This window comes from Diospyros lotus, chromosome 4, assembly GCF_014633365.1.
Source record: "Diospyros lotus cultivar Yz01 chromosome 4, ASM1463336v1, whole genome shotgun sequence".
In the NCBI taxonomy this organism is placed as follows: domain Eukaryota; kingdom Viridiplantae; phylum Streptophyta; class Magnoliopsida; order Ericales; family Ebenaceae; genus Diospyros; species Diospyros lotus.
In genome coordinates, this window is record NC_068341.1 from 42,105,877 (window position 1) to 42,129,635 (window position 23,759).

General features: G+C 35.9%; 1 protein-coding gene and 1 long non-coding RNA gene across 2 annotated transcripts in view; one reads left to right on the forward strand and one right to left on the reverse strand.

Annotated features, from left to right (window-relative positions):
- The first annotated feature begins 976 nt into the window (after positions 1-976).
- Positions 977-2,784, forward strand: LOC127800137 (uncharacterized). The gene is made up of 3 exons (XR_008022732.1): positions 977-1,105; positions 2,196-2,273; positions 2,545-2,784. It is a non-coding gene; the product is annotated as an uncharacterized LOC127800137 (long non-coding RNA).
- Positions 2,785-8,593: 5,809 nt separating this feature from the next.
- LOC127799418 (uncharacterized) overlaps positions 8,594-23,759 on the reverse strand; it is a 35,291-nt gene continuing 20,125 nt past the window's right edge. The window contains exons 5-6 of the mRNA XM_052333444.1: positions 23,340-23,422; positions 8,594-8,975 (exon numbers count right to left, since the gene is read on the reverse strand). Of these exons, the coding sequence (XP_052189404.1) occupies positions 8,883-8,975; positions 23,340-23,422 (176 nt within the window). The 3' untranslated portion in view covers positions 8,594-8,882. The remainder of the gene's footprint in view (positions 8,976-23,339; positions 23,423-23,759) is intronic.

A 23,759-nucleotide genomic window follows, 5' to 3' on the forward strand; every position in this document is an offset into this window, starting at 1 on the left:
AAAAAAAAAGATTTTTGAAAATGTTAGAAAATGAACTTCTCATAGTAGCTTAAGTCGTCTTACACACGAGATTCAAGTGTTGGGTATATCAATGTTGTGTGTTCAAATTCAAAACAACACGATATTGTATAAATTATTGTTAATTGAGAAGTCAGGGCACAGGTTTTGACCCGAATTTACCTGTCCCGACTTGCTTGCTGTGTTAGCCAAATCTGCAGTTTATAGGGAGAAGGTGACTATCACCGCCGAAGGCACTGTGTACTGAGGCTTTTTTGATTTTTGTATTATAAAAAAAATATTAGAAAATAAAAATAAATTAACAAGCAATCAACATCATTTTCCATTTACTAAAAAGACAAAAATCTGGAAAAGAAAAAACAATCGATCGAAGTTGGCCCAACATTTGGGCCTCACGTAATGTTGGCCCTCTCATGCTCTCCACCCGATCGTAATTCGTATCCTCTCTCTCTCTCTCTCTGGATGAACGAAATCCGTCATTTTAGTCGGTTAAATCCATTGTGACTTTGTCAGATCCATGGCAGAATCTCTTGTTTCGCCATCAACATCACCGATCATACAAGTATACAACACAATATATATATATATAATATCTATTGTAATCAACATCTATCCATCTGTATGGTGTTCTAGTTTTACTACAGATGAAAGTTAATTGGAAACGGTTGATGAGATTGGAACCTGGATTGGCTGTGCCGGAAACGGAGGCAGCAGACGTGGAGAACTCTACGCCGTCGATCAAGGAGATCGGCGAGCGGACTTGATGTAATCGTTGAGGGCTTGCATCTGCTCCGGAGAAGGGGGCGTTTGGTTGTTCTTGATGGATCTGTGTACATCGTACGTGGTTGAAGCCAAGAACAGGAGCCTGTTTCCGAAATTCACAAACGCGTTCTTCGAGATTAGATTAGATAGAGGAAGGGGAAATCAAATCAGACGGATGGATGAAATGAATGGGATTGGACGGACGATTACATACGCTGAACTGAAGAGTACGATTTGGCGCGGAAATACGTGCTTCCCAAATATCTTCATGTTCGTCGTTCTCTCCCGTAGACGGCCGGTCTCCGGAAACAGAGAAATCCAATAGGTAATTATAAAATAGTTTATAATCATAATAAAATGTTAATTTAGTCACAGGGCCGGATCCAGGCCACTTGCTTGTTGCTTATTATTTTTTTATACATTATTTGAAATTTGCATTGATTAAAAAAGGGGCAGAATCGCATAGATCATCTCTGTTTTTATTTTGACTAACCAGAGATCATCTCTATTGAATATCTTCATTTCATCTATTAAAAAGTCAACACATCATTTAAGATATGGATAAAGAAATTTACTTCTGCTAAGGACATTTGGTAAAAGATCACGAAATACATTGAGAAAGAGATTGCTCTAAGTATTAATACAGGGATATCTATCAACAAGTTTGATCTTTTGAGAAATCACATATTATGATTTAAGTAATTTTATAAGATATTTATATTGCATATTTTTTGAATTTTTTACTTTCTCTTTTTAAGTTAATGAATTATGTTAAATATGCATGTAAAGCTCGTTAAACTTTTATTTTTGTCTTTAGACCGTACCGGCCTAATCTCGACCCTTGACCCACGGCCCAATCTTGGCCTAGCCTTGACTTGATCTTGGCCTTGCGCCAACCTACAACAATATCATTACAACTGCATGTTAGGTACTCTTGCTCTCACTCCAAATCTCATTCTCATTAATAGCAGATCTCATCCATATTTAATAAAGGTTTTGTCGGCAGACTAAGCACCATGCCATCGTTAGAGAACCCTATTGGCGTCGAATATCTAGTCTCATCACCCTGTAATGCATGATGCAAGCATGCATGCAGGAGGATCTCTCATTTTTCTATATAAGCTAGCTCTATCAAGAGGCAATACATGTTCTTTTTTAAGATACTTTGTCAATTTATTCTCTTATTTACTTGAACGTCAGAGTATTTATAGGTGTCAGCCACTCCCCGATGGATTGATTACTAGAGCTTGTTTTCTGTCGTTGCAAGCCCGTTTTCTGTCCCTTTAAGTCGGAAGGAACAATCTTTTTATTTTTCTCCTATTGGTGAATCTCACAGTTGGAAAAAAGTTTTGAACCCCCCTAGGTAAAAAAATCCTAAATCCGCCCGTGACCTTATCTTTTCTAATCTGTTGCAGGCAAAACAAGCTTGCTTGTAACTGTGTAGAAGACCACTAACGTGGCTAGTACAGCTTGTTTTATGATTGTCAGCCGGAGTGACATTCCTATATATTGTCCAAAAGGTGAAATGCTCACTCCGGGCGCCCCCCACACCCAGCCCGATAGACTGTGGGGGAGTTAATCATGGTGACCCAGCCGGACACAGGGGCTAGACCCGTGCTCACCGCACACAAGAAGTCCCCCCTCACTTTGGAGAGAGGTACCCTCACACTGCCGCTTGCAAGACTCGATCCCCGATCATTGTCCAAGATTCACCCCGAAAGGCACTTTGTGCCCCCTTCTTGACCAACTGGGCTGCCCATGCAGGTGACATTCCTATATATGAATGAAGCTGAAGTTGATGCTGCAGTCAAAGTATGATTTATTCTTTGCTTCCACTTTCTATGCGTGAATATGAGCATTTAATCCTTTTTTCAAGTTAATTTTCCATTTATTAGAAAGTAAAGTTCAAAAGGAGTTATTCTGTGTCTCACTCAACTTATATGACACATTGATTGCATCAAGAAGTGTATGAAATGATCTACTTGTGAATGGCTTAGCTAATGAGTCTCCCTAGATTCTGTCTCTATCAATTTCTTAATGACCTTGCTTTGTGTTTTTTTGTTTTTAATTTTCAACTATACCAGGAGAATGTCTATTCACACTGCATAGGCGTACCGTTCTTGGTGTCCATATCAAATAATGGAAGAGAAAGAGTGATAAGAAACGAAGTCCAAGAGATTTAAAAGGTGAAAACAAATTTTTGTTAATGATAAAGTATATAGTAAAGAGATTGGATTGTAAAAAGAAAGGGCGAACAACTATGGATTGGGATGGATTCTGCTATTCAAAATATGTCAAAAATGAATTTAGGAGAGTCAAAGGCCAAACTTCAAATCAAAAGAGTTTTGGTGGTGGAATGAAGATGTATAAGAAAAATCAAAGCAAGAAAGCTTGCTACAAGACTTTACACATACATGTAGCAATGAAGAAAATTTGAAGATATATGTTTTGGCAAGAAAGGAAGCAAAGAAGGTTGTTAATGAAATGTCATGAACATAGGTTTGACCTAGGGTTTTAAAAGGAATTTGGAAGAAATTCAGAGAGAGGGAGAGAGAACATAAATGGAGGGAGAAATCAAAAGAATCGAGGGGAAAATCAAACAAAATAGAGAGAATTAGAGAGAATCTGGAGAGAGATTAGATAAGTTTTGAGTGAGAAACAAATTTCTATTATCATTCAACAACTTTTATTTTTTAATTGGTTCAACTTATTTATAGGTTGTTATATCATTTCAGTTGCAATACAATTGAAAGATACAAACTGCTACAACAACAAAATACAACTAAAAAAAAATACATATAATATATAATTACTATTATATCCTTAGGGTCGTGACAATTCTTCTCTTCATGAGAGAGTTATTGTTTCTAAGAACTTACAGAGATTGGCCACTATTCTTTATCCAATCCCTGCTTTCACTATCTTATTTATCCTTTTTTCTTTCTCCTTCTAAGCCTATTCCGTTTCTCTCTTATGTTCATTCTCTTTTGCTTTTCTTGCAATTGTAAATTGTAGTCCTCAAAGATCTCCGCCACAAGGCCCTCTTCTCCAATTGATTTGTATGTTCCAATAATTTCTTGGATCTTAATGCAATAATTACACCAGTGAATTTGAGCAAGTACTCTGGCAGCAACCTACTTTCATCAACTTCCAAACTGCATAATGGTTCTTCTCTTTAGTCTGCTTCAATTGTTCTTTCTGCATCCTCCACTGCTCCAAATCACGAATATACTTTTGGAAATTTTCAAAGCAGTCAAAATATTGTTGAACATAGGTTTGACCTAGAGTTAAGAAAGGAAGCAAAGAAGGTTGTTAATGAAATGTCATGAACATAGGTTTGACCTAGAGTTTTAAAAGGAATTTAGAAGAAATTCAGAGAAAGAGAGAACATAAATGGAGGGAGAAATCAAAAGAATCGAGGGGAAAATCAAACAAAATAGAGAGAATTAGAGAGAATCTGGAGAGAGATCAGATAAGTTTTGAGTGAGAAATAAATTTCTATTATCCTTCAACAACTTTTATTTTCTAATTGGTTCAACTTATTTATAGGTTGTTATATCATTTCAGTTGCAATACAATTGAAAGGTACAAACTGCTACAACAACAAAATACAATTAAAAAGAAATATATATAATATATAATTACTATTATATCCTTAGGGTCGTGACAATTCTCCTCTCCATGAAAGAGTTCTTGTTTCTAAGAACTTATAGAGATTGGCCACTATTCTTTATCTAATCTCTATTTTTACTATCTTATTTCTCCTTTTTTCTTTCTCCATCTAAGCCTATTTCATTTCGCTCTTATGTTCATTCTCTTTTGCTTTTCTTGCAATTATAAATTGTAGTCCTCAAAGATCTCCGCCACAAAGCCCTCTTCTCCAATTGATTTGTATGTTCCAATAATTTCTTGGATCTTAATGCAATAATTACACCAGTGAATTTGAGCAAGTACTCTGGCAGCAACCTACTTTCATCAACTTCCAAACTGCATAATGGTTCTTCTCTTTAGTCTGCTTCAATTGTTCTTTCTGCATCCTCCACTGCTCCAAATCACGAATATACTTTTGGAAATTTTCAAAGCAGTCAAAATTTTCCAATCATTAGCATCTTCCATCATCCTCTAACCAATCTTGAACTTTCCCTCCATTGGATATTCACTTTAATTAAGCCACAAGTCACCAGAAATGATCTGAGCTTTAATCTATTCTACATATACTCCTCCTGAATTTCCTCCTCTTCCTTTGTTGGAAGATCTACCAAGTGATTTTTGAACAGAACTTCATGCTCTATGGGTCACTCTTATCGCCTTGAAGTGTCCATCCTCCTCAAACATAATGGTCATTTTACTCTGTATTGTGGATTCCAAAGGTGTTATAATGGACCCCAAAAAAAAAAAATTATTGATTGGACAACTGTACAAAAGTCCTCAGATTGTTTTCAAAATGGGGCTGGATCTGCAAATTCAAATAGTTGAATTGAGAAACAGTATAGTTAAGGATAAAAAATTGCAATTCACAAAATTTCAGTCTTTTTTTTTTTTTGGTAAATTAGGGTTGAAGTGATTGGATGGCCAAACTAGGCTAGTTTTGGGTGTGGTGTAGTTAACTGGTGTGAGTTTTTTTTAATGTTTTGAGGTTTGGATTTTGAATTTTGTACTCATTTAGTTTGTAGAATGTCTTAGACTTATGATACTAAAATAAATTATGGATACAAGGTCCAATCTTGTGCACTATAGTGAGACTAAAGTGATAAGTTTGTGCCTTCAGGACATAAATCAAGCGGTCAGATAACTAATATGTCGGTATCAATCCGATGTATTGCGAGTTTGATTCTCGTTGTGTGAGGGCCAAAAGCTCAATATGCGCGTAATCAAGGGCACGAACACTTGGGATTTCACAAAAAACATCATGCCAAAGTGACATGCTTGCTTTCTAGACAACTGCTCAAATCAAATATTTTTTTTTAGTAAAAATGACTTATGATTATGGCTAGAGGGGAGTCATTACCTTGGTTGCCTCACCTTCATTTTTTAACTCAAAAAAAAAAAAAAAAAAAAACCATGTCAATTTAAGCCGTAAAACCAACTAAAGTGTTTTTATTTTGTTTTTAAATATTAAAAATATAATAATGATTTGAGATATGTAAAAAGAAGTTAATGTCTACTGTCTAAATACAAATCAATCATTGTTTTTCCATTCAATACCATGTATCATTTATTATTTTGTTAAGGCATTATAATAATTTTTTATTTCTAATTTAATATTGAGTTTTATTCATTTTTATTATAAACTCATGTTAATATTGTTGTGTAATTTTTTTTCCTAATTGTAGACAATGAATTTTTATAATGTAAATTAATATATATTAATTAAAATTTATGATAGAAAAATAAAAAATAAAAACATTTTTTTTTTGTTTGTCTACGAATCAATTCCGTCTTTAATAAAAAAAATATTTTGAACATAGATGGACAATATTCTATATCTAAATATTTTCTGAGTAGAGACGAAAACAATTCAATTTATTTTAAAAAAATAATATTAAAAAGTAAAATATAATTTTTTCCCTTTAGAGTTCCATCTCTAATAAAAAAGAATATTAAAATAATAAAAAAAATCTTTGATTTAGAGACAAAATTGTTTTTGTCTCTAAATATTTTATGCTTATTTAAAAAATTAATATTTTGAACAAAGACAGACAAATTTCTGTCTCTATTTAAAAAAAATAATATGAAAGATATAAAAAACAATTCTTGTCTCTACTAAAAAAATATAATATTTTAATAAGAAACAGACAGAATTTCGTCTCTATTCAAAAAATAATAATATTACAATAACAAAAACTATTTTATTAAAATAATAAAAGAATTTTGTCTCTTAACTTTTTTTTTTTTATCTGGTGATGGAATTAGAGATGAATTAGAGACAAATTTCATATTTTGTATCAAAGATTTTTTTTGCTATTACAGATGAAAAATTGTCTATCTTTTACCATTTTGTTCCACTTAGAAATTGAATCGTAGATAGATTACGTATGTTTTGTGTAGAGAGAGTAGAATTATGTCTCTAATTTTGTATCAAAGACAAACAACCTTTGCACGACATGAAACCCACCAGGTTTATCATCAGTTGGCAATGAACTTAGTAGGTTTTGTTTTGGCATTTGATGAACCCAAGTTTATTGCAGCAAATTTTGGGCTATTGTTTAGCTTCATCTTGAAGCTAGATCTAGGTTCAAAGAAGAGAGAAAAGAAAAAATTAGAGAGAGAGAGAGAGAGATAAACCTTTATTGGCAATTTGAGTTTGATGGAACTAGAATAGTGAGACAAAAGAAGAAGAATAAGTAATTAGAATCTAAATTCGTTTGGGTTTTGTCAAACCCAAAATAAAAAGAAAAAGAAAAACAATAAGAAGAAATCTGGGTTTTCTCTTTATATGTGTGTGTGTTTTGGGTTTTGTCAAACCCAAAACACATACATATAAAGAGAAAATGGTGAAAACTTGACCAAAAAAAAGTGATGTTGAGCTGATATAGTAAAGGAATATGAGCACTGAAGTTTGCAGTTGTGGGAGCGATAGGAGGGAGAAAGGAAGGGAAATGAAAGAGAGGTTTTTATATATTAAGGGTAATTTAGTAATTTTCATAATATTTAGAGAGATTAACTGATGATAAAGGAAAAACTTGCAACATAATATTAAACTTCAAGGATACCTATTGCAATTTTTCAAATATCGAAAATAATTTTTGTAATTATTCTAAACCTCAAAGGTAAGGGATGAAATTTCTCTCTTTTGAATATGAATGTTAAATTAGTACTTTTTTAAAGGTACCAGATGGATTTTTTTCTCTTTTTTAATATGAATGCCAGAAATATTACAAGACACAATACTGTCAAATAATAAGAATGTTTTTAAACTGAAAATAAGTTACAATAAATATACTTTATTTGAAAATAAGTCGCGATTACTGTATGACGCATAAAAAAATAATATTAACTATTGTCTTATGATGCAATAAATTTATTTTATTTTTAATATCTAAATAATATGATTGATTAATGATATATATTGTATTTTACAATATTTAATTAACTAATAACATAACATTATTTAAAAATTAAAAACTCAATAAATATACCTCATCTAAGAATAACAATTAATTTACCCACCACTCCATAAAATCATATATTTGTTTTGTGATATATGGCAATCACAAAATATTGTCTCCCATTCATATCAAACCTGACAGGTCCTCAACATGTGTACATGTATTTTTTTTTTGTTAACACACCATCAAAAGCGCCCTTTATTATTTCACTCTACAATTTCAACAGGAGAGATAAATCAAGAAATCTAGCAAGCAAATTTCGACTTCTAATACAACTGTAAATGTAAAGGCGGCAAATATTTTTTATTTTTTAGAATTGCTCCTTACCTACTAAACTATCTCTTGAATAGGGCTCGAACACAAAATTTAAAGACCCAAAAAATAACACCCCAACAATTCTTTCTTTGCAAGTTGATCTACACCATGGGGCATGTGCACATGCATTTTGTTGCAGGTTATTGCTGCTATGACCAAGTCAAATATCAGGTGTTTCCCTGACACGAATGAACGGATGGATCTGCTATTTTACTACATGTTTTGTGGTTTGGGTGTGTCTGTTTTATTTTCTTAAACGCATTTTTTGATCTAATGGGAAGAGATTATTGAAAAGAAAAGCCATACTATAACATTGAAAATAAACCACATAGGTGCATATAACAATAACAAAAAATTCAAGCCCCAGCATGAGAAAATGAAAGAGAATATTTACAAAGAAAACCACCACCGCATTGTCATTGCCAAACAAACACAATGAAAAAATCCAATCAAGATGGATGAGCCAACTTAAACGTCTAAATGAAGACCTAAAACTAGGATGATCTCTTAAGTGATTGTAAAAAGCCACAAGACACATTGCCTTGATACTACAACCAAATGACAGATGAAGAAGCCTCATAGAGATTGAAGTATTCAACTGGTACGAATGTGCAACCCCGCTCCAGTAACCCACCATGCTCTGCTGCCCCCGCCCTCTCTGGTGGATATGAAGATGGCTCATAGATATTTCCTTGCTAGGGCTCGAACTTTTGTGTCAAATTGAGAAGAGGTTACCCGAGAACCAGGCAGATAGAGTGGATTAAGAAGAATCTGCAAATTTACAAGGTTAAGTGGATTCAGGGGAGCCTTGCAGATCTACAACACAAAAACACACATCGAACAAAACAACAGAAAGACCATCATAATCCCGTGCATATCAATAGTTTACTAAAAAGCCAGGGATATATGACTTCATCCCAGGGGCGGATCTAGGAGCAAATCTGGGGGAGGGCTGGCCCCCAGATCCATGAACATTTCAGCCCTCCACCTCCCAAATGGGCCAGATCTGCCTGGCACTTGCAGATCTGGGGCAGGGCTGAACACCCCCCCCCCCCCCCCCCCCCCAAAAAAAAAAAAAATCCGCCCCTGTTCCTCCCACGAATCGAAAGTAAACTTCAGGTAACACTTGGTGTACTAAGTTTAGATACATTGGTGTTGGGGTGAGGGCCCCATCTGTGTATGTCACACAGAGACACAAGCAAGAGTGTACACAGGTTACGGCACACAATCATTTACAATATTTAACCACCACGCCAAAAAAAATAATCACAGCCAGCGATGAAGAAACCAGAAAACAGGAACATGGTATGGCACTATGCCAGTTCAACTAATATTAAAACCTTTCTATTTCATGTAAAGAACCTTTCCTCATTGCTGTAACCCTTTCAGATGAGAATTGAGTCCAAATTGGCAGACAAATTTCCCTAATTCATGCTATGTCAATAGGCATGGTAACTATTTGCAAGAGGGGTGCAATAACCAGAAAGCTGATCATGAAAGAGCTAGCAAACATATACAAACCTCCTCCTCCACGTTGGATAGGATGCAAGTCCCACATCTATGAAGGCATAAATCGTGTTGTTCAAGGCAAATGTTCAAACAAAAACAACTACTTGGGGACCATTAAAGATGAAGAGATTGAACCTACCATTATCTTCACTCTGTTTTGTTTTTAGCATTTAATAACTTGTCTGTGTATCCTACATAAGACTATTTGATTGTTATTAAACTAAATGGCTAACCAGTACTAGAATGTGCACGAAGCATTTGGTAGCTTTGAAATGGTGTGGGTTGAAATTGAATCATAGTTTGGAGACCATTGAAAATGCAAAGCATGCTAGGAGTGGAGTCCAAGCAGGCAAGGAGACAGAGAGCATGTTCAAGCATGTAGGCCTGAACAACCCAATACAGCCAACAGTGTGTACAAGGGACTCAACTACAATTTTTATGCCCATTGAGGAATAGAACTCTGAGGCTTTTGAGACGGAAAAGAAGAATAAACAAGGGTTCTGGGGTACCATGGCAAGCAAAAATAAGACAAGTTTCTGAGAAGACCAATATGGAGGCAAGAAAAGGGGAGAGGGAAAGTAATTGCATTAGCATGGCAAGGGACAAAAGTTTCGAATATCCACCACCGATGCAGATGCAAGAAGTAAAAGCAGCTGAATTTCACAAGACACCAATAAGGAATCCATTCCCATGCAAAGCCCAAACTTTTCCCTTTTCCTATACTTCAGAAACTGGGAGAGTCATCTTTCAGAGAATGGCACCAGAGATTCTACCACTTCTTTTTTTTTTTTTTGCCCAGTAATTCCTAGCTGAGATTCTACCACTTTTCTTTTGCAAAATTTTGACCTGTAACTATTTCCATAATCCAGGACCAATTTTTTTTTGTGGTACCACAATGACTTAAAATCTTCACTTTTGGCTATGTTACTCCTTAAAGATGAAGCACAGCAACTGCCTAACAAGTCAGTGCACGCAGCTGAGCCATCTTTAGCTATCCTTCCTCATATTTTGATAGTACCACCTCAAATTTGTCGAGTGCTAGCTTTTACACCCCCCCCGGGGGGGCATCCCTGCATATGGCATTATCAGTAGGAACAAGGGCGGAGCCAGAATACTTAAGTAGGGAGGCGAACAACGATGACAAAAAACGTAAAGTTATACAACAATTATCTATATTGTTAAAAAAAGTATTGTAATATAACGTCCAAATATTATATCAAACATCATTATAGTATTTCCACATAAACTCAAACACATGTTTCTTAAAAAAATTCTTTAGTTTCAAAAGCAAAAATATTGTACTTACATTTAGGTCTTCACAAAATCATAGATGCTCTCGCCAGGTGTTCATATTCTGAAACCGCTGCATGATTTTTTCATTGTATGTTTCCTTCTCAATATAAGTAACCAAACAATCATTCATCCATTGATCACCAATTCGACCGAGCAAACGACTCTTAATGAGATTCATGGCTAAGAAGCTCTTTCAATGGTTGCAGTAACAACATGAAGAATTAAAGCTAACTTTACAAGCATATACACCAATGGATATACAACATTTCGTTTGGATTAATTTCTTTGCAAGACCACCAATCCCATTAACTTATAAAAATTCATTATCAGACCGCACATCAATTATATAAATCTCCAACTGATTCTTAAGTGCCATAAGATCAACTTCAGAAAATTTTAATGAATAAAACTAAGCAAGACGAACCAACTTATCTTTGTCAAAAGCAAGAAAAGAATTATTTGGATTCAAACATGCTACACAAAGAAGTAACACAATATTTGTCTCCATGAAACGATTGTTAAGCTCATGAAGTTGTTTGTTTATCACTCAATAAAAAAGTTCAACTCTGTAATTATGCATATTAGTATGATGTTCAACATTACACCTTGAGCGCCCCAAAACAACATAAACATCATCCATGTTTGGAATTACAATCTCATGTTTTTCACAAAAGAGAAAAGCTCATCAATTAACAATTCCCATCCATCATCTCTCATTGTTTGTAAACGTTGTTTGGATAATTTAACCAATGTCATGGCATTTACAATATCCTAATCTTTTCTTTACAATGCTTGTGACAACTCACTTGTAATGCCCAAGACAGTTTTCATAAAATGCAAGTTGAATACAAATTCAAAAGATTGAATTAAACTCAATAAAGCATAAGCTTCACCTTTTTGTTCTGAACTTGTACCATCTTCTTCAACAATTTCCAGTACATCAATAACAGAGGAATGTAAAACAATCAAATTCATCAATGTACCATAATGTGATCCCCACCGTGTATCACCAGGTCTTTGGAGACTACATTCTTGATTTAAACCACGTTCACTTTTAATTTTCCCATTACTCAATGCTTTAATGACTCTATTTGCTTGCTTTTCTCTTAAAATATCTCGACGCTTACATGAACCTCCAACAACATTCACAACATTACTAAGATAATTGAAAAGAAGAGCAATTTGACTATGACTTTTTGCAACTACTACAAGAGCCAACTGAAGTTGATGAGCAAACCAATGAACATAGAAAGCAAATTGATTCTCTTAAAATAAGACCATTAAATTCTCCCCTCATGTTACTGGCTCCATCGTAGCCTTGACCACGTAATTTTGACAAACTCAACCAATACTTTGAGAACAATGATTGTATTGCTGCTTTAAGTGATAATAAAGTTGTGTCATTAACATGAACTATACCAAGAAACCGTTCAATGACACTTCCCTCTTTATTCACATAACGCAAAAGAATGGCCATTTGTTCTTTGACTACCACAATGACACTTCCCTCTTTAGTAGTTTTAGATGCTGCTGCATTCGCAATTTTCTTTTGGATATCATGAGCTGTTACTTTAAGATTTTTTGGAGCATTATTCAACACAACATTGTGGATACTTTCATTCTGATCAGCAAGAAATTTCAGAAGTTCCAAAAAGTTAACTTGATTTAATGAACTTTCGAGTTCATTGTGACCACGAAATGCCAATCCCTGACGCAAAAGAAATCAAACAAAGTCTACTGTTGCAGTCAAACGGATTCAATACTCATTTCGAGCTTGCTCGGATTGTCTAGAATAAAGAGTTTTAATATGTTGTCTTTGATTCATTAAAGCTTGACATTTGCTCCAAGCATGATTGTGAGCACTAGTGGGGCCTCCTACATGTTTTTGAAGTCTGCCTTTTTTCTTCCAATTTTTGAACCCCCCTGAAACAAAAGATTCACCTCCAATGCGTTGCTCACCAACATACTCTCTTATAAGATAGAAACACAAACAAAATGCAACATCTTTTTGAATGCTATACTCTTAAACCAATTGCTAAACTCATCAAACCATTCTGGCCGAAAACGACGCATTGCATTTCCTTGTTTTTTTTGTGGAAAGTGTTGTTCTCGTGGTTGACATGGACCTTTCAATAAATAGGTTCGTCGAACTTCATCTCTCTTATTAGGATGATAATAAAAAATACTTTTTTGTAATCCTGGATCTATTTCAAGATTGTCTAAATCAACACGCTTATACTTGGAATGTTCTTGATCCTCACTTGCTTCAAAAATTGAATTTTGCTCTGGCCTTGTTCTTTTTATGAGAAATTTTTTCATATCTAAATAAAAAACAAATTATTATAATTCATGTAAAGAAATGTTAATGCTATTATTTAGTTCCTATAAATAATATTAATAAAGAAAGTTGAAATATTTTAGATTTTATTTCTTCTTTTGTGTGATTAATCTTTTCTAATATATTTACAATTACAATAGTACATAACTAAATAAAAGTTGCTGAGATTATTTTTTTTCAAAACATATCAAATACATTATACATATCCTTCAAATTTTCAAAAACAGCCTAAAACGTCCCTAGCAGTCAATTACAACTGTACATAACTAAAACTTGAAACATATATCATGGATTTATATTGAAAAACTAAAAAAAATTGCTGAAAATTCTAAAAGACTTACCTTCTTATAGATCGAGACCACTTTCACAGTGAAAATACAATCAAATCAAAGATCAAACGATTAGATTTTACAAAATCAATGATATATTGATATATTCTTGAGAGAAAATTAAAGGAAGAGAAATAGAGAGAATGGCGTTGGGCTTTCAGATTTTTGGTCGAGGGTGAAGGAGATGGTGGGTGGGGGAGGAGCGAGATTAGTGGGGAATAAAGAAAGATTAATTTTGTTGGAGTGGAGGAGGTAGTGGGAGACAAAATGTAAAGTAGAGGGGACAACTTTTCTAGATTGGCGTGGTCACCCCCCCCCCCCCCCCTAATGATCAGGAAAAATTAAAATATATATATTATATTTATTTTTTCCCCCTTATTCTCCCCCCCCCCCCTTCCCTCACCCTCACCACACCAATCTAGAAAAGTTGTCCCCTCTACTTTACATTTTGTCTCCCACTACCACCTCCACTCCAACAAAATTAATCTCTCTTTATTCCCCACTAATCTCTCTCCTCCCCCACCCACCATCTCCTTTACCCTCGGCCAAAAATCTGAAAGCCTAACACCATTCTCTCTATTTCTCTTCTTTTAATTTTCTCTCAAGAATATATCAATATATCATTGATTTTATAAAATCTAACCGTTTGATCTTTGATTTGATTGTATTTTCACTAAAAAAGTGGTCTCGATCTATAAGAAGGTAAATCTTTTAGAATTTTTAGCAATTTTTTTTAGTTTTTCAATACAGATCTATGATATATATTTCAAGTTTTAGTTATGTACAGTTGTAATTGACTGTTAGGGACGTTTTAGGCTGTTTTTGAAAATTTGAAGGATATGTATAATGTATTTGATATGTTTTGAGAAAAAATGAAAAAAATTTAATCTCAACAACTTTTATTTAGTTATGTACTATTGTAATTGTAAATATGTTAGAAAAGATTAATCACACAAAAGAAGAAATAAAATCTAAAATATTTCAACTTTCTTCATAACTATTATTTATAGGAACTAGGAACTAAATAATAGCATTAACATTTCTTTACATGAATTATAATAATTTGTTTTTTATTTAGATATGAAAAAATTTCTCATAAAAAGAACAAGGCCAGAGCAAAATTCAATTTTTGAAGCAAGTGAGGATCAAGAACATTCCAAGTATAAGCGTGTTGATTTAGACAATCTTGAAATAGATCCAAGATAACGAAAAAGTATTTTTTATTATCATCCTAATGAGAGAGATGAAGTTCGACGAGCCTATTTATTGAAAGGTCCATGTCAACCACGAGAACAACACTTTCCACAAATAAAACAAGGAAATGCAATGCGTCGTTTTCGGCCAGAATGGTTTGATGAGTTTAGCAATTGGTTAGAATATAGCATTCAAAAAGATGCTGCATTTTGTTTGTGTTTCTATCTTATGAGAGAGTATGTTGGTGAGCAATATATTGGAGGTGAATCTTTTGCTTCAGGGGGGGTTCAAAAATTGGAAGAAAAAAGGCAGACTTCAAAAACATGTAGGAGGCCCCACTAGTGCTCACAATCATGCTTGGAGCAAATATCAAGCTTTAATGAATCAAAGACAACATATTGAAACTCTTTATTCTAGATAATCTGAGCAAGCTCGAAAGGAGTATTGAATCTGTTTGACTGCAACAGTAAACTGTGTTCGATTTCTTTTGCATCAAGGATTGGCATTTCGTGGTCATAGTGAGCCCGAAAGTTCATTAAATCAAGATAACTTTTTGGAACTTCTGAAATTTCTTGCTGATCAGAATGAAAGTATCCACAATGTTGTGTTGAATAATGCTCCAAAAAATCTTAAAGTAACAGCTCATGATATTCAAAAGGAAATTGCAAATGCAACAACATCTAAAACTACTAATGCAATAATTCATGATCTTGGAGATGATTTCTTTTCTATCTTAGTTCCAGTGTTCTAAAAGGTGGCCGCCTGAGAGGCGCTAGGCAGCCCCTGGCTACCACGAGTTCCTCCAAATCGACCCCTTAGGCGCCGATGTAATATCCCAAATTTATTTATTACTATTATTGTTAATATCTTAGTTATTATTATCTATATTAAAATTGTTATTATTATTGTTATTATTATTATTATTATTATTATTAGTTGATAGGGGTTCCAGCAGCTTTTGTTGCCCACTTCCATTTGCTTCTAGATTTCCAAGCCGCTAAGTTGCTCAAGTGAGGCGGTGGTGTGGCTGAGCTTAAGGAGGGTTAGCCACGTGTTTAGCGGGGTGATAAGTGGAATGGGAGAGAACAAAGTGATTGGCCTAGTGAGAAGAAGGAATAAACGAAGAAGAAGCAGAGAAGGAAAGAAGGAATTGCAGAACAAAGGGGGACGTGCGTTGCTGCAGCTTTTGATTCCACAAATAGGCAAGCTCTTCTCCTTCCTGTTACCTTTGGTTTCTAAGCTTCTTTGTTCTTCCTCTTCACAGCCTGCCTTCTCCCTCTTATCGTTACACGTTTTACATAGCAATGGGTTATATATATATCTTCATGTAGCAGTGGATTTCGGTGGTTAAATACGTATGCATATACAGTCCTTGTGGCCTTCGTGCAAGTGTATATATATGTATATATAAGTTGCAGAGGTGTTAGAGTTGTGTGTTTAACTACTGGAGGTAAGAAGATGGAAGCATGAAGTATATATATTAATATGTATGTGCTGGAATAGCAACGCGATGGTGGTGCGAGCTCGCTGAGTGTAGGTGGCCGTGAGTGTGTATCTCACTGTGTGTGCGTGCGCGATCCATGAGTGAGTTCGCTGTGAGCTAGTTAAGTGAGCTTGCTGTGTGTGTTCGGTGTGTGTATATATATATGCGGGTGTGCTGGTCCAGTCGAGAGTGTGCAGCTTCTTTACTTCTTTTTGGTTCCCTTTCCAGCGTCCCCCCCTAGCTTGTAGATCACTCAGTAATGGCTTGGATGTTGGGTTGCCGTGATTTTAATCATTTGAAGCTGTTTATATACGCATATATATATATATATAAATAATTACTATAGCACGCAGGGGCTGTTTTGCACTGAGTTTTATTCCATTTAATTGTGTATGGGGTATACCTTGGATTGGAGGGTGGTTCTCTGTGTGTGTGATTGAGGGTTATGATGCAAAAATTGGCCTTTGGGCGTGTTTACTGGGTGTGCACATCACCATGCGTAAGTTTATATATATATATATATATATGTTCAGGTGCACTGTGAGTGTTTGAGTATGTGTGTGAGGAAGACTAAGTGGCCTTTGGCCGTGAGTGCAATGAAATTAGGATAAAAGAAAAGAAAAGGAATGCCCTAGCCGTGTATGCATATTGGTGGAGATATGTGCATGATGTTTGTATAGTAGGATCCATTAAGTTAATATTATTATTATATATTAATTATATGATTTGAGGATATTAATGGCATGATTTAATTTAAAATAAATATAAGATTTATTGGGATTTTATTTACGGTGCGCTCACATGGGATTTTAGACGGTTAAATTATTTATATTACAAGGTCAGATTTAATCAATATGTGCCACGATTTTATTAATCGCTCTTAAATGTCTTACTTTGCAGCGGGAGTGCAAGAGAGGCTGAAAGCAGTTAATTTCAGGCAAGCTCTTAACCCTCTTCCTCCTGTTCTTAATTCCCGTGAGAGACCCCATGATTTCCTGTATTTTATCCCCTCCCTTACTCTAATTCGGCGCATAGCTTTATTTGTTGAATTCTTATTCATTTGTTTTAATTTAACTTAAATCCGAGGCTTCTAGAATTTTATTCGTTGTGAGCCTATGGGGGTTTGTACCGCCCCCACTCCTTTTGGGAATGATGTTGAACCAGCTTGGGGACTAGGTTCCTAGACATGCGGATTTATTTATGGTTTTCTCGAGTTTATTTATGGTTCGGTAGAGCTACCGAGCAGTAAGGCAGGGGTCGGCTGTTTGGTGACGTTGGGGTAGACTATTGTACGGCCCTGATGTGGACCGTCGGGTGGACACTCCTAGTCACTGGTCGTTGACCGATGCCAGACACTACTGACTACCTCTACCAGTATGTGATTTACTGCACGCTTAGATTCATTATATTACTGTTCATGATTTGATATGCTCGTGGGTATGGGTTGCATGTTGGGATATTCATTTATCGAGATCATCGGAAGGACTTACATATGGTGTTTATAGATCTAGAAAAGGCCTATGATAGGGTCCCTAGAAAAGTATTATGGAGGGTTTTAGAGAAGAAATGAGTCAAAATAGCCTATATACAAGCCCTTAAGGACATGTATCATGGTGTAGAGACAAGGGTTAGAACATGCGGAGGGGATACTGAACCATTTACAACTACAATAGGACTGCATCAAGGTTCTGCACTAAGTCCATACTTATTTGCCCTATTAATGGATGAACTCACTAAAGATATTCAGACAGATGTGCCATGGTGTATGCTATTTGCAGACGACATAGTGTTGATGGATGAAACAAAAGAGGGAGTGAACACTAAGCTTGAGTTGTGGAGAAACAATTTAGAATCTAAGGGATTTAAATTAAGTAGAAAGAAAATAGAATATATGGAATGCAAATTTAGTAAAAATACAGAAGTGGATGATGTTATAATAAAATTAGAAGACCAAATCTTACAAAGAAAAGACCATTTTCGATATTTGGGATCAGTGATTCAAAAAGATGGAGAAATCCACGAGGATGTCGCACATAGAATTAAGGCAGGTTGGCTAAAATGGAGAAATGCATAGGGGGTGTTATGTGATGGTAAAATCCCATTAAAATTGAAAGAAAAATTTTATAGGACAGCTATAAGACCAGTCTTGCTGTATGGCTCAGAATGTTGGGCAGTCAAATACCAGCATGAGCAAAAGACGAGTGTAGCGGAGATGAGGATGTTAAGATGGATGTGTGGACATACAAGAAAGGATAAAATTAGAAATGAAGTTATTCGTAATAAGGTAGGAGTAATGCCAATCGAGGAGAAGATGAGAGAGACTAGACTAAGATGGTTTGGTCATGTGAGAAGGAGACTAAGAGATGCTCCTGTGAGGAGAGTTGATGAAATGGAACAATTAGTCACAAAAAGAGGTAGAGGTAGACCCAAGAAGACTTTGGGAGAGACATTAAAATTTGATATGAAATATATGGATCTAAATGAGGATATGACAAAAGACAGAAATACATGGAAGTCTAGAATTCGTGTAGCCGACCCCACATAGTGGGATAAAGGCTGGATATGTTGTTGTTGTTGTTGTTGCTTGGACACGGACATGCTAGCTTGGTCAGGTTGCATCCAGCACAGGCATATGCATCGCGTGTGATTTACTATATGGGCGGAGCATGGCCTAATGCCTGGATGTATGGGCGCCTTGTATCACGTTGATGCTCACTACGCCATTACATTTCTATGTGCATTGCATGGCTACTAGTAATTATTAGTTCTCAGACAGAAGTACCATTCCAAGGGAGCCTATGGCTCGAGTGTCGGGAGTACCGACATGGACGGGTGACAGGAGTACCGACCTGAGACAGCGCGCGTAGGTTTGTTGGAGATACATGTTGCCTCTCAGGGCAGCAGCAGGTTGGTATGGGACTTGAGTGCCAAGTGTCTTGTGTGAGCCCCAAGGACCGATATGCACTTTTATTATGCTATACTATTGTGTTGTAGTGTCTCATGGCTTGTGTGTATTTAGAGGTTGGTGTTCTGGGAGAAGTTTATTGTCTTTGTGCAGTCTTCAGCCTTTCGTTTCTTATGCTTGCTGAGTCTCTCGACTCACCTTGTTTCTCCATCATTCCAGGTAGTGGCAGCGTGAGTCATGGCAAGAGAGTCATCTTTTAGCAGCAGAGTCGGTATGGTGTACAGGTAGTCCCGTCAGTCCCGATTAACTCTGATGGTTGAGTAGAATTTACTCTATTATTCTTACTGTGCCAGGTTATTCCTCGAGTCTTGTGTATGTCGGCACAGGAGTCTGTGTTTATTTATTTATCGTGTGACCGCTGTGATAGCGGGGTACCCGTAGTGCATGCATGTGTTTAGCTTCGTTTCCGCTGTTCTTATTTTTGTGAATGCATGCCAGGGTGGTTTTTGGTCTTGTGTCTCATTCTTTTCTCCTCCCGTAGGCGCTCCCGTTCGGGTAGTCCTGGTGGTTGGGGATATCCGGGCGGGGGTGCTTACAACCGACTCAATTAATCGGGCTCGGGCGGCCGATGCGACCAAGGCGGCGAGGCGTCGCCTTGGCCTCCCAGACGTGGTTTGGGCTCGAGACCTCTCACCCGACTCTATCTATGATGATCGTCGCAGCCACCGCCATCGCATCGGCCTGGGTTGCCCAACTCTGTAGTCGGCGTCGCTACCGCCACTGCTAGATAGGGACTAGAACAACCTTCGAACTTACCTATGGTAACACAACGACAGTCCAATTGGCATTGGCCGGGGGGCAACGAAGTGATTGAAGGAGGTAGATGGTCCAATTGGCAATGGCGGGGGGCAGCAATGTGCTCGGAGGAGGCAAACAGTCCGATTGGCAATGGCAGGGGTAGAGATGTGCTCAGAGGGGCAGGTTTGAGAGAGAGAGATAGCGCTGTGAAATTTTTGGGTGGGGGGGGGGGGGGGGGGAGTGAGTACGCGCTGAAATTTGAGGGGGTGGGGTGAGAGAAAGAAATAATATATTAAGAAAAAAAAAATTAAAAATATTAAATTTTCTAGGCGGCAGCTTGCCGCCCGACTAGCGCCTAGCACCTTTTAGAACACTGCTTAGTTGATGAGTCTCGTGATGTGGCAGTCAAAGAACAAATGGCCATTCTTTTGCGTTATGTGAATAAAGAGGGAAGTGTCATTGAACAGTTTCTTGGTATAGTTCATGTTAATGACAGAACTTCATTATCACTTAAAGCAACAATACAATCATTGTTCTCGAAGTATTAGTTGAGTTTGTCAAAATTATGTGGTCAAGGCTATAATGGAGTTAGTAACATGAGGGGAGAATTTAATAGTCTTAAAAGTCTTATTTTAAGAGATAATCAATTTGCTTTCTATATTCATTGTTTTGTTCTTCAACTTCAGTTGGCTCTTGTAGTAGTTGCAAAAAGTCATAGTCAAATTGCTCTTCTTTTCAATTATCTTAGTAATGTTATGAATGTTGTTGGAGGTTCATGTAAGCGTCGAGATATTATAAGAGAAAAGCAAGCAAATAGAGTCACTGAAGCATTGAGTAATGGGAAAATTAAAAGTGGACGTAGTTTAAATCAAGAATGTAGTCTCCAAAGACCTGATGATGTAAGCGTCGAGATATTATAAGAGAAAAGCAAGCAAATAGAGTCATTGAAGCATTGAGTAATGGGAAAATTAAAAGTGGACGTGGTTCAAATCAAGAATGTAGTCTCCAAAGACCTGGTGATACACGGTGAGGATCACATTATGGTACATTGATGAACTTGATTGTTTTATATTCCTCTGTTATTGATGTACTGGAAATTGTTGAAGAAGATGGTACAAGTTCAGAACAAAAAGGTGAAGCTTATGCTTTATTGAGTTTAATTCAATATTTTGAATTTGTATTTAACTTGCATTTTATGAAAACTGTCTTGGGCATTACAAGTGAGTTGTCACAAGCATTGCAAAGAAAAGATCAGGATATTGTAAATGCTATGACATTGGTTAAATTATCCAAACAACATTTACAAACAATGAGAGATGATGGATGAGAATTGTTTTTGATGAGCTTTCCTCTTTTTGTGAAAAACATGAGATTGCAATTCCAAACATGAATGATGTTTATGTTGTTCCGAGGCGCTCAAGGCGTAATGCTGAACATCATACTAATATGCATCATTACAGAGTTCAACTTTTTATTGGGTGATAGACAAACAACTTCATGAGGTCAACAATCATTTCACAGAGATAAATACTGAATTACTTCTTTGCATAGCATGTTTGAATCCAAATAATTATTTTCATGCTTTTGACAAGGATAAGTTGGTTCGTCTTGCTCAGTTTTATTCATTAGAATTTTCTGAAGTTGATCTTATGGCACTTAAGAATCAGTTGGACACTTATATAATTGATGTGCGATCTGATAATAAATTTTTGGAAGTTAATGGGATTGGTGGTCTTGCAAAGAAATTAATCCAAACAAAAAAGAATGTTATATATCCATTGGTGTATATGCTTGTAAAGTTAGCTTTAATTCTTCCTGTTGCTACTGCAATCGTTGAAAGAGCTTTCTCAGCCATGAATCTCATTAAGAATCGTTTGCTCAGTCGAATTAGTGATCAATGGATGAATGATTATTTGGTTACTTATATTGAGAAGGAAACATTTGTGTTGAAGTTTGCCTAGAGTTTGTGCGGTAGAAGATCAGTAAAGTATGGAAGATTATTGGCTGGAAGTTATTAAACAGTTAGGGTTTTTTTTTAAGCCAAAGTGTAATTAATGTAAACTTTGGGGGTCTAACTGTAATTTCCCTATAGTCATTAGTTATATGGGGGTTCTGCCTCCTCTATAAATAAGAGGGCAAGGCGGCAGTCTAACATCTTCCTCTCTCTTGCCAAGTTCTCTTCTTCTATTGTGAGTATTCTTTGTTCTAGAGAAAGTGAGGCATATGTATTATGTTCTTGAGTTTTCTTGGAGTGAACAAGGACTGTACTTGAGCGATAGGATTGAGAGAGAGGTTGGGTTTTGTACTGATCAGTTTCATCCTAATAAAAGGCTGCTCTTGGTGGGTGTTTGAAGGCTGGATGTAGGATTGCCAAAGGCATTCCGAACCAGGATAAAATCTGCGCCTAATGCTGTTTGGTTTGATCTTTTTATTCTGTTATTTCCTTTTCTGTTGTCCATATATTCTGTTTCTATTCTTTCATTGCATCCGAGAGTGTTTGAGAGGGTTTATGTGAGGGTTTTCTCGCCTAAGGTTGTAACCTAAGAGTCCTAAGGTTAACAATTTGATATAATTGACAATGAAAAAATCATGCAACAGTTTCAGAATATGAAGACCCAGCGAGAGCATCTATAATTTTGTGAAGACCTAAATGTAAGTACAATATTTTTGCTTTTGAAACTAAATAATTTTTTTGAGAAACATGTGTTTGAGTTTATGTGAAAATACTATAATGATGTTTGATATAATATTTTGACGTTATATTACAATACTTTTTTTAACAATATAGATAATTGTTGTATAACTTTAAGTTTTATGTTTTTTGTCATCGTTGTTCACCCCCCCTACTTAAGTACTTTGGCTCCGCCCCTGGCTGCCCCCCTTGCCCCCACGGTAGATCCGTCCTTGAGTAGGAATGCTCATTTTACATGTTCCATAATTTGTAAAACATAGCTAACTATAGAGCTTAAGTTACAGAATTCAAATTTTCAAGGGATGGACAATTGGACATTTTTTGCTAAGTGGCTTCCCTCAACCAAATGTCGTGGCCACCCAATTAGATGTACCAATTCAATAGAAACCCCTATTATGATCAACAGAACTGAGAATTTATAGAGATGAAACTGAAATCATGAAATTAGCTCAAGAATTAGACTGCTTGTAATATATAAAAAAACACAATCTATGTGAAATGGACGAACCAAGTTCTGATAAATTTTGAATGGCAAGGTGAAATTATGGAGGAAAATATCTTTACAAGAAAGCAAGGAGTGAGAAACAAGCTTACCTTTATGTACAGTTCATGGACCTCTTGAAAGAAGCTTTTGATTCCATCCTCGTTACGAGAGTCGTGAAGCAGCATAAATCGTGTATGTATGACAATTTGTTAAAGAAAATACATAATAAAGTTTGCAAGATCTTGGCATATTAATCACACTACTCAGAGAAAATTCAAGGGGCACTGTTTAGATTCCATCATCATCACAAACTGTAATCTCACTAGATGGGGTTGGCTACATGAATCCTAGTTTTTCAATAATCTCTATTTGCAATCATATCTTTTGTATGGCCATTATACCTCACATATCATATTTAAGGCTTGTTAGTCACCAAGTTCTCTTTAGTCTTTCTCTTAACTTTTTTGCTAAAAATTGTATCCATGTCATCCACTCACCTCACAAGTAAATCTAGTGACCTTCTCATAAGT